Source organism: Oryx dammah, unplaced genomic scaffold (genome assembly GCF_014754425.2).
Source record: "Oryx dammah isolate SB20612 unplaced genomic scaffold, SCBI_Odam_1.1 HiC_scaffold_23, whole genome shotgun sequence".
NCBI lineage: Eukaryota > Metazoa > Chordata > Mammalia > Artiodactyla > Bovidae > Oryx > Oryx dammah.
The window spans coordinates 110,054,087-110,066,366 of NW_024070207.1; the positions used below are offsets into that span (position 1 = coordinate 110,054,087).

Sequence of the window (12,280 nt, forward strand, 5' to 3'; positions counted from 1 at the left end):
TTTGAACAAAATGGGGTTAGGTTGGTTTAGATGGAGAATGGAGAGAAGCAGGTGAACCAGGGAGACACTTGGGAAGTAGGTTGGTGAGTGGAAAGACATTGATTGGACATAAGGACTAAGGGAGAGGGAGGTGGCACAGATGAGGCCAAGATCATCTTGCACAGCCAGCGCATTTCTCAACTCTGGAAGCTGAGGTTAGTAACTTGCCTCCTGAGGCTTGAGTGACTTGCTCAAGTCTAGAAGCAGAGGACCCAGCGCCCTTGTCCCTAAGCTCTGTCCATCATGCTGTGTCATGCCTGATATCTCTGACTGAGTGTGACCACCATCATATTAGATACAAAGATTTCAATTGCCAGCACGTGACTGCAGTCAACAACAGAAGTACAAGCATGAACCAGAATCTTGTCTTTTTAAATTATTTTTAAAATTTATTTTATATTGGAGTACAGTTGATTAACAACGTTGTGTTAGTTTCAGGTGTACAGCAAAGTGAATCAGTTATACATGTACATATATCTACCCTTTTTAAGACTATTTTCCCATATAGGCCATTCTAGAGTACTGAATACAGTTCCCTATGCTATACTGCAGGTTTTTAGTTATCGATTTTATATACAGCAGGGTGTATATGTCAATCCCACTCTCTCAATTTATTCCTTCCCTCCATTCCCTGGTAACCGTAAGTTTGTTTTCTACATCCGTGATTCTACTTCTGTTTTATAAATGAGTTCATTTGTACACAACCTTTTTTTTTTAGATTCCACATATAAGCGATATCATGTGATATTTGTCTTTCTGTGTTTGACTTACTTCGCTCATTATGACAATCTCTAGGTCCATTCATGTTGCTTCAAATGGCATTATTTTGTTCTTTTTATGACTGAGTAATATTCTGTTGTATATATGTACCACATCTTCTTTATCGATTCCTCTGTTGATGGACATTTAGGCTGTTTCCATCTCTTGGCTATTGTAAATAGTGCTTCAGTGAACATTAGGGTGCATGTATCTTTTCTAACCATGGTTTTCTCTGGATAGATGCCCAGGAATGGGATTGCTGGGTCATGTGGTAGTTCTGTTTTTAGTTGTTTAAGGGGCCTTCATACTGCTTTCTATAGTGGCTGTATCAATTTACATTCCCATCCACAATGTAGGACAGTTCCCTTTTCTCCACACTCGCTCCAGCATTTACTGTTTGTAGATTTTTTGATGATGGGCATTCTGAGGTGGTATCTCATTGTAGTTTTGATTTGCATTTTTCTAATTATTAGCAATGTTGAGCATCTTTTCATGTGCCTCTTGGCCATCTGTTTGTCTTTGGAGAAATCTCTATTTAGAGCTTCTGCCCATTTTAAAAAATATTTTTTCAATTTTGGTTTGGCTGCACTGGGTCTTTGTTGCTGCGTGCAAGCTTTCTCTAGTTGTGGCGAGCAGGGGCTACTCTCGAGTTGTGGTATGCAGTCTTCTTATTGCCATGGCTTCTCCTGTTGGAGAGCATGGGCTCTAAGGCATGGGCCCAGTAATTGTGGCTCACAGGCTTAGTTGTTCTGCAGGATGTGGAATTTTAATCCATTTCGAGTTTACATTTTTGCATGGTGTTAAGGAATGTTCTAATTTCATTTTTTTGCATGTAGGTACATGTAGGTGTCCAGTTTTCCCAGCACCATTTATTGACAGGATGTCTGTTCTCCACTATATAGTCTGCCCCCTCTGTGATAGAGTAATTGACCACAGGTGTGTGGATTTATTTCTGAGTTTTCTATTCTGTTCCATTGATCTATATATCTGCTTTTGTGACAGTACCATCCTGTTTTGATGACTGTAGCTTTCTAGTATAGTCTGAAGTCAGGAAGCTTGATTCCTCCAGCTCCATTTTTCTTTTTCAAGATTGCTTTGAGAATTCGGAGTCTTTTGTGTCTCCATCCAAATTTAAAATTTTTGTTGTAGTTCTATGAAAAATACCATTTGTACTTTTATAAGGATTATATTGAATCTGTAGAGTGCGTTGGGTAGTATAAACATTTTGACAGTATTGGTTCTTCTTATTAAAAAACAGGTGTATCTTTCATCTGTTTATGTCATTTTCAATTTCACCAGATTCTTGTCTTTGATAACAGTTGTGACTTCTTTACATCCTTGTATTGGTACACTCAAATATATCTTTGAGGACTTTAAGGAAGTTCTATGAGAACTTCGCATCCTCTGTGCTTGTTTCTTCTCAAACAAGTAGAGTATAGATGAAAAGGCCTTTGTGTGGTGAAACTGCCATTGAGAGTAGATTGCTCTTAGAAGGGTAAAATCATCGAGCAGCCCCTGGGCATGTCTTTAGATATAAAAATACTGCATCCTTCTTCTTTTCCTTTGCTATAACATGATGCAGAACTCCCTGGGGAAGAAGGGGAGTTGCTGTGATCTCACAAATTCTTTGACTCGACTGCTATGCTCCATTCACTTACTCATTTAATTTGCATGTATTGAGAACTTTCCATGTGCTAGACACTGGGGCACTGAACTGGGTGCTAGACACATAAAGATGATCAAGACACAGCCTGTGCTTTCAGAGTGCTCCCTTTCCACAAGGAAATGGATACTGAAAATGCTTTTGTTAATAGCAGTCAAGTTTATATTATAATGGGTGTGGATTCTGCCTGATGATGTCAGGAAAGACTTCCCAGAGGCATAGCCTTAAGACTGGACCCTGTACGATGAGGAGCTACTCTGCAGCTGCTGTGGGCAGGGAAGGGGGTGCCGGGGCAGGAAAGAAGGGCTTGAAATGAGCAAATGCCGAGAGCCAGGTGAATGCCTGGTGCATCAGGGAACAGGTCCAGTATGACAAACACGCAGTGTCTATGGCAGATTGGGAGTGCCTGGAATTGAGCCTGGCAGAGTCAGCTGGGGCCAGATGTGAAAGCCACCTCGACCTAGGAGCTGCCACTTTGTCCTGGACAAGAGAGTCATTCAAGAAAATGGGTCACCTGAGATGATCTTAGTTGTTTTTTCTTCATCCTGTCTTTTCTATTCGAACAGGGATGTTTGTTCCAACACAGAGAACAGAAGGCATCTCAACATCAGATATCATCACCAGGATTGTCCGTGACTATGATGTTTATGCCCGACGCAACCTCCAGAGAGGCTACACAGCCAAGGAACTGAATGTCAGCTTTATCAATGTAAGTGTGCCACCCCGCACCTCTGAGGACCAGCATGTCACGCTACTGCTGGCACTGTTTACAAATCACTTACTTTACACCACTCGATATTCTTGATGTTTGACATTTATTGTCTCATTTAGTCCATATAACAGCCCAATGATGTATTATTATCCCCATTTTATACGTGGAGAAACCAATGTCCAAATAGGTAACGTAATTTGACCAAGGCATACAGGTAGTGAGTGAACATCACATTTTTTAAGGGAGCCGCCTCACCTCCCTTTCTGCACCCCAACCTCCCCATTAGAGTTCTCAGACTTGGGTGAAGGGTTTCTGAGAGATCTGCCCTCATGAAAGGCAATAGTTGTCTTCTGCTCCAAGGGAAGAAAGGAGCACGGAGGCTCTACAAAGCTAAACTCAGAGAAAGTGTGTTCTTATTTTAACAGTTTACAATTTTTTTTATTAAGGCCTTACAGATGCTCATTAGAAACTTTAACAGCTGCTTTTCTTTGTCCAGAGAAATTACAGCCACTTAAAAAAAGCCCAAAGTCTTTGGCTTCCTTTTGTATTTCTGCTGTATTGTTCCCACAGAGCTGCTGTTAGTTTAATAATAGAGCAACTGTTAAAACAATCTTTAAACAAGCAAAACAAGCTGTTAAAAAGCCAAGAGGGCAGCCCAGTTGCTAGAGGTGATGCTAGTGAGTCTAGATGACCATGTTTGCCTGAACTCCAAGGAGCTGATCGAGGTGAGCAAAATAAGAGCTCTCCACACATACAGAATTTCCACACACACCCCCAAAAATAGATATGGTGATTTTTCTACAAAACTAGATGTTTATAATTATGTGCAGCCACAGTTATCCAGCAGCTTACACAAACCAATCATCGGTGCCTCCAAATAAGGCAGGGTTCATTCAGTAATTGTAAGTCAGTGATGATCAGTTGTCCTCAGGAGGCAGGGAGTGTTGGGAGTGATGATCAGTTGTCCTCAGGAGGCAGGGAGTGTTGGGAGTCCAGGCTCTGTGGCTTCGTACAGACTGGGTAACAAAATGGAAAACATCAGGTTCAAGTGGCAAACAGAACAAGTGGCTGAAAAGAATTCAGTCAAAGTGATTAGTTGGTATCTTACAGAGCATAAAGCCCTGGTTATTTCAATAAATTAAACTGCCTGTTCTTTTAAATTGAATTCAGTCACCCATCCAGGCATGTCGAGCCATTTCTGAAAGTTATTGCTTGCGCTCTTTCAACGGCCTGTGATAAGCCACTTAGCTCAGGGAACCATGTAGTCAGTGTGGATGTGCCCGTTGCCTTTCTGTGACCACAAGCTGGGCTGTGGCACAGAGAGTACATCATGTGTGTTGGATGAGTGTGTAGATGAATCACGGAACCTGACGAGGGTCAGTCACCAGCCCAAGTCCCTGAATCTGTCAATAGAAAAATGAGGAAAGTTGAGTTCGGAGGGACCTGGCTCAAGTCCCTCAAGCAAAGTAGAGGCAGAAGCAGTAGCAGCCTCCCAGGGCCTTGTGCCCCCTGGTCCAGAGCCCAGTCTAGTGTTCTGAGCAGCTCCTGAGAGCAGTGGAGAGTCACCGTGTATTATATACAGCTGGCTGGCAGCACGGATGGCTCACACCTCGCCCTGAGGCTGCAGTGATGTTTGTGAAGTCTAGATCCGGGACTCCAGACCCAGGTTTATAATACTGTATGTGGCTCCAAAAGTTCTGAAATATGAAATGGACTTCAATTCCTTATAGTGAAGAAAGGTGAGAAATCTTATTACCCTTTCAAGAGGAAATGTATTATGGTTTCATGGAGGAAAAGAGTCTTTGTTTCATGTTATCATCATAGTTTTGATTCCACTTTCACCAGGTAACATGATTAAATGCTTCTGTTGCTTACAAGTAATCAAACAGCCAACACACATTGAGCTTTTACTAAATGCCAGGCATTGTGCCAAGTACTTTACATGCATTATCTGATCTAACTGTTACAGCAACCCTATAGGGTAGGGACAATAATTATCCCTATTTTACAGATGAGAAAACTGAGGTTGAGATGGCATGTGAGTTGCCCAACATCCGATGCCTTCTGGGCACAAAGGTATAGCAATGCTGCATCAAGGCTAGGAACAAAACCCCAGTCCAGACAAGCTATCATAACAAAATTTTTCTTCATTACCAAGGAAATTGATGTGGTTCCATTAGCTTAATGGGAAATATCACGACAGTGACAATTTTAGTGTAATACATGGATGCTAAGGCCCAGCTAGTGGCTCACTTATTTCAACCAATATTGGTTTTAACAATGTCTCAGTAAAATAGAGAACTCGGGCTGCTTCTGAGTGGCCATTCTGTGCACAAGTCATATTTTTGTCTAAGTGTCAGGAGAACTGAGGGGATACATTCACCTAGTATCTATCCAAAATAAACAGCAAATGGATACTTTTGGTTCTTCTCTTGTATAAGTGAATTCAACTTTATTTATAAGGAAGAGAGCATCACAACCACTTTTACTTCACTATACCCATTCAAATAGACTAATCAGAAGTGACTTTTCTTACAAGAGATGGGCCTTCCCATCAATCCAGCCCTTGGAAACTAGCATCCTGACTCTTCAGGTTAAGAACATGCACGAGTTGAAATAAAATCTGACCATTCTGAGTGACTAATCTCTCCCCAGCCCTTTTGGGTAAATCCCTTTCTTTCTCCTTTAATTTTTGACCAGGAGAAGAAGTACCGCTTCCAAAACCAGGTAGACAAGATGAAGGAGAAGGTAAAAAACGTGGAAGAAAGATCAAAGGAATTTGTGAACAGAGTGGAAGAAAAGAGTCATGACCTAATTCAGAAGTGGGAAGAGAAATCGAGGGAATTCATTGGTAACTTCCTAGAACTGTTTGGGCCTGATGGAGCATGGGTATGTAAATTATTTCACTTCTTCCTACAATAATGGGTGTTTTCAGTTTATCCTCCTTGTCCTTTATCAGTCCAATATGTGACCTCCACTTTGGGCATCAGCCCAAATGACTTCAAGTCTATGCACGTCTTTATTTAGTTTTTGCTTTTCCTTTCTATATGGCACCCAGGAGTGCCCAAAGCCAATTCTGTTCTCTATTTCTATTTCTTGTTTGAAGCCATTTGGCAGTCACTGAATGTCTATTACTGCAAAGGTTGGTTTCATAGCTCATCCCAGTTGGCAGATGCACAGCTTATGGGTAAGGGTGAAGTATGTCAGTGGCATCATTGATCTTGTGTTATAAAACAAGGCCAGTGCCTCTCGGATCAACCAGAGGAAGAGGATGCAGAAGAAATGTACTGCCTTGATCACTTTTTATTGTCAGGAACTCCTGTTTCATTGGTTGGAAGAGAGAGAGAAGAGATGAGACTTTGTACTCATCATGCCCTGATTTGCCCCTGTTTTTTCCATGATATATATGTGCTGGGATAAGGCATAAAAGTCTTAGGGGACTGAGGCCATGATCTGAATCTTAAAACTGAGACAGAAAATGCAGACAGGATCTCTTGCCTAAATTCTATATAGAATTCTGAGTGAAAATTACAGAGAGAAAAGAAAATTTTGTAAACCACCTTGTATTCCACTGGTATTTCTCCCCCCCCCATTTCTATTTTTTTTAATTAATTTATTTAATTGGAGGGTAATTACTTTACAATATTGTAGTGGGTTTTGCCATACATTGACATGTATCAGCCATGGGTGTACATGTGTCCCCCATCCTGAACCCCCCCCCGCCTCCCTCCCCATCCCATCCCTCAGGGTTGTCCCAGTGCACTGGCTTTGAGTGCCCTGTTTCATGCATTGAACTTGGACTGGCGATCTATTTCACATATGGTAATATACATGTTTCAATGCTATTCTCAAATCATCCCACCCTTGCCTTCTCCCATAGAGTCCAAAAGTCTGTTCTTTATATCTGTGCCTCTTTTGCTGTCTCGCATACAGGGTTATCATTACCATCTTTCTAAATTCCATATATATGCGTTAGTATTCTGTATTGGTGTTTTTCTTTCTGGCTTACTTCACTCTATATAATAGGCTCCAGTTTCATCCACCTCATTAGAATTGACTCAAATGTGTTCTTTTCAATAGCTGAGTAATATTCCATCATGTACATGTACCACAGCTTTCTCATCCATTCATCTGCCGATGGACATCTAGGTTGCTTCCATGTCCTAGCTATTGTAAATAGTGCTCTCATGAACACTGGGGTACATGTGTCTCTTTCAATTAAAGATCTAAAAAAATGGAGTAAAGATCTAAATGTAAGACCAGAAACTATAAAACTCCTAGAGGAAAACATAGGCAAAACACTCTCTGAATAAATCACAGCAGGATCCTTTAAGACCCACCTCCCAGAGTAATGGAAATAAAAGAAAAAATAAACAAATGGGACCTAATTAAACTTAAAAGCTTTTGCACAATGAAGGAAACTATAAGCAATATGAAAAGATAGCCTTCAGAATGGGAGAAAATAATAGCAAATGAAGCAACTGACAATTAATCTCAAAAATATACAAGCAGCTCATGCAGCTCAATACCAGAAAAATAAACGACCCAATCAAAAAATGGGCCAAAGAACTAAACAGACATTTCTCCCAAGAAGACATACAGATGGCTAACAAACACATGGAAAGATGCTCAACATCACTCATTATCAGAGAAATGAAAATCAAGACCACAATGAGGTACCATTTCATGCCGGTCAGAATGGCTGCTATCAAAAAGTCTACAAACAATAAATGCTGGAGAGGGTGCGGAGAAAAGGGAACCCTCTTACACTGTTGATGGGAATGCAAACTAGTACAGCCACTATGGAGAACAGTGTGGAGAGTCCACTGGTATTTCTATTGTGTATGTACTTCTGAAGTAAATAACCAGCATTATCAGCAGAGTTAATAAAGACAGTTCTATGGAAGACTTTGTTTTAAAAAATTGATGTATAGTTGATTTACAATGTTGTGTTGATTTCTGTAGTACAGCAAAGTAATTCAGTTATATATACACACACATACATTTTTTATACTCTTTCATTATGGTTTATCTTAGGATAAAGAGTATTGTTCTCTGCTATATACAGTAGAAAAGGTTTATCCATTTTATGCATAAAAGCTTACATCAGCTAACCCCAACCTCCCACTCTATCCCTCCCCCAACCCCCTCCCCACTTGGAAATGACCAATCTGTTCTTTGTGTCTGTGATTCTGTTTCTGTTTCATGGATAGCTTCATTTGTGTCATATTTTAGATCCCACACATAAGTGATATCATATGGTATTTGTCTTTCTGACTTCACTTAGTATGATAAGTGCTAAGTCCATCCATGTTGCTGAAAATGGTGTTATTTCATTTTTGTTTATGGCTGAGTAGTATTTTAGTGTGTATGTGTGTATGTGTGTGTATACACACATATATACCATGCCTTCTTTATCCACTCTTATTTTGATGGACATTTAGGTTGTCGACATGACTTGGCAATTGTGAATAGTGCTGTTAGGAACACTGGGGTGCATCTATCTTTTTGAATTATAGTTTTGTCTGGATATATGCCCAGGAGTGGGATTGCTGGACCATATATGGTAAGTCTTAATTTTCTGAGGAAACTCCAAACTGTTTTCCAAAGTGGCTGCACCAACTTAAATTTCCAGCAACAGTGTAAGAGGGTTCCTTTTCTTCTACACCTCCTTCAGTGTTTGTTATTTGTAGACTTTTTAATGATGGCCATTCTGATTGGTGGGAAGTGCTACCTTATTTTAGTTTTGATTTTCATTTCTCTAATAATTAGTGACTGCCTCTTGACCATCTGTATATCCTTTATGGAGAAATGTCTATTTAAGTCTTCTTCCCATTTTTGAATTGGATTTTTTTTTTGTTACTAAGATTGTATTAGCTATTCGCATATTTTGGAAAATAAGCCCTTGTTGGTCTCATCATTTGCAAATATCTTCTCTTATTGTGTAGGTTGTCTTTTCATTTTATGGTTTCCGTTGTTGTGCAAAAGCTTATAAATTTGATTAGGTCTCATTTGTTTATTTCTATTGCCTTGGGAAACTGACCTAGGAAAACATTGGTATGATTTCTATCAGAATATTTGGGTTCATGACCTCTTCTAGGGGTTCTAAAGTGTCGTGCCTTATGTTTAAGTCTATAACCCATTTTGAGTTTATTTTTGTGTATGGTGAGAGGTTGGATTTTTGGGAAACTGACCTGGGAAAACATTGGTATGATCTCTTCTAGGAGTTCTAAGGTGTCATGCCTTATGTTTAAGTCTTTAACCCATTTTGAGTTTATCTTTGTGTATGGTGAGAGGGTATGTTTGTTTCAGCTTCAATGGTTTGCAAGCAGTTTTCCAACATTTCAACATTGCTGAAGAGACTGTCTTTTCCCCACTGATTTTCAACAAAGGAGGCAAGAATACACTATCGATTGTATGTATGTGGGTTTATTTCTGAGCTTTCCATTGATCCATATGTCTGTTTTTGTGCCAATATCAGTCTGTTTTGATTACTGTAGCTTTGTAGTATCGTCTGGAGTCTGGAAGGGTGCTGCTCGCTGCTTTGTTCTTTTTCTGTAGGGCTGCTTTGTGAATTCTAAGTCTTTTGTGGTTCCACATAAATTTTAAGAGTATTCTATTAAAAATGTCATGGGTAATTTGATAGGGATTACATTAAATCTGTAGATTGTTTTGGTTAGTCTGGTCATTTTAACAATACTAATGCTTCCAATCCGAGAGCATGGGATATCTGAAAGAGATAGTGTTAAAGTAGCTTTCCCTTTAGAACCAAACGGAATGATTCCATTTGATCTCCCTAATTTTTATTAGCCTAGATATCCTAGTACAACATGAGAAGTCTCTAACAAAATTAATTTTGGCTGGATTATTTTATTGATGGGTTGTCCCTGTTGCCTCTTTGCTCACTGGAGGTGGTTCATAAGATTATCTAAAAGTAAAACAATTAAAAGAACAACACTTGAGAAGTTAGAAGAGATGCTTTGCTAAAAGCCTAGCAGCCTCTAAGTGATTATAGAGGCGGCGGTCATAGGCCCACCTTGTCTTGTTGGCTGAGGCTGAGAGAGGGTGGAGGGATTACAAGGGTCGACTTGAGCCTTTGACAACTTCTAGAGAGAGCTTGCAGGAGCAGAGGAGCCAAGAGTCCAGTTCCTTTTCATTTTCCCTGGGTTTCAGTTCAGATCAAATTATCTGGGATTCCATGGTCTCTGTAACAAGTTTGAAATTTCTCATTAATCTAGTGTGTACTTTAATAGTTAACATTTTTCACAACTAATTTTCAGGCTCTGAGGAAACAACTAGCAGTTTTTAAAAAATGAAAAATCAGGTAGGCGTTCAGGGGTTCAGAAATGTCTGCTTAGATCTTCTGCCCAAATGTTTCAATTTACTTATTTTTAGTTGAGAATAATTGTTTTACAATATTGTGTTGGTTTCAGCCACAGGTAAACATATGTCCCCTCCCTCTTGAACCTCCTTTCCACCCCTCTAGGTTGTCAAGAGCACCAGTTTGAGCTCCATGTGTCATATAACATAGTCTCAGTCACATAACATATTCGCATTATATATGGTAATGTTTATGTTTCTGCGATACTCTCAATTTATCAATTTATCCTGCCCTCTCCTTTCTGTCCTGTGTGCATAAGTCTGTTCTCTATGTCTGCATCTCCATTGCTGCCATGCAACTAGGTTCATAAGTACTATCTTTCTAGATTCCATATGTATCTGTTAATATATCACATTTATGTTTCTCTTTCTGAATTACTTCAGTCTGTATAATAGGCTTTAGGGTCATCAACCTCATTAGAACTGACTCAGAAGTGTTTCTCTGTATGGCTGTGTAATATAGCAATAACATCAACATAGCAGGAAACAAGAAGGTTTTTTTATAACTAATTTTATTGACATATAGCTTAGTTACAATGTTAACTTTTTATTATGGTTTATCACACAATATTGAATATAGTACTTTGAAGGGAGGGAGGGAAGAAAGTATAAAAAACCATAGAAACTAAGATAACAGTATTAACAGGAGTTGTAACAGGGGTTACAGGACATGGTGTCATTAATAGACTTGGGTCATATATTTTTAACATGTTTGTTAATATTTGAGTTCTAAAGTTCTTTAAAAATTCTAGGAACAAGTGTCCTAAAATTCTATAACATCACAAGTTTCTTAGGATCCCACATTTCATTTTATCTTTAAACGTTTATTCAGCAACCATTTTTTACAGTTTATGAAAGTGGTCTTATGGTAGGAGCTTAGTGTATACCTGCTAGTGGGAAAAATAGACCCATCCATCAAGAGATAACTGTAAAACAGCATGGTAAGTGGTGTGTGAGGTTAGGGAAAAAGTCACGTCCACTAGTTTATCTGCGTACTCAGTATACTTTGCTCTCATGAGTCATCCTCTAAAGCTCTCTGTGTATAGGTCTTGTCTGTTCTATAGGAACTCAGGTTGATCTCTACTTTTTCAAGGACACAACCTAACCTTGTAAAGTGAGGATAATTTAGGAGAGTAAGAAGGGAAGCAGAAGTGTTTTGGAGTTTTCTAGGTGGTATAGTGGTGAGGGCTTTGCTTTCCAATGCAGGGGTCATGGGTTTGATACCTTGAGGAGAGCTAAGGAAAGTGAGCTAAGGGAGAGCTAAGGAGACTTACTTTGAACTATACTGCTCTAGGAGAGCTAAGGAGTGCTAAGGAGTCTTGCTTCCTCTGTTGTATAGTGACCTAAGAAAAGCTAAGAAGACTTGCTTCCTCTGACGTATAGTGTTCAAAGGAGAGCTATGGAGAACTATGGTGAACAAAGGAGAATTAGTTACCCCTAGTGTTCTAGGGAGAGCTAAGGAGACTTCCTTACTCTGACTTAAAAGATGGGCTCGATAAAGGACAGAAATGGTCTTGACCTAACAGAAGCAGAAGATATTAAGAAGAGGTGGCAAGAATACACAGAAGAACTGTACAAAAAAGATCTTCACGACCCAGATAATCATGATGATGTGATCACTAATCTAGAGCCAGACATCTTGGAATGTGAAGTCAAGTGGGCCTTAGAAAGCATCACTATGAACAAAGCTAGTGGAGGTGATGGAATTCCAGTTGAGCTGTTTCAAA

The 12,280-nt window shown here is 39.5% G+C and overlaps 1 protein-coding gene across 2 annotated transcripts in view; it reads left to right on the forward strand.

Moving 5' to 3' along the window:
* PCYT1B (phosphate cytidylyltransferase 1B, choline) overlaps positions 1 to 12,280 on the forward strand; it is a 142,893-nt gene that overhangs the window by 116,050 nt on the left and 14,563 nt on the right. For both annotated transcript variants that reach the window (XM_040266634.1, XM_040266632.1), the window contains exons 6-7: positions 3,028 to 3,170; positions 5,874 to 6,062. In XM_040266634.1, the coding sequence (XP_040122568.1) occupies positions 3,028 to 3,170; positions 5,874 to 6,062 (332 nt within the window). The remainder of the gene's footprint in view (positions 1 to 3,027; positions 3,171 to 5,873; positions 6,063 to 12,280) is intronic.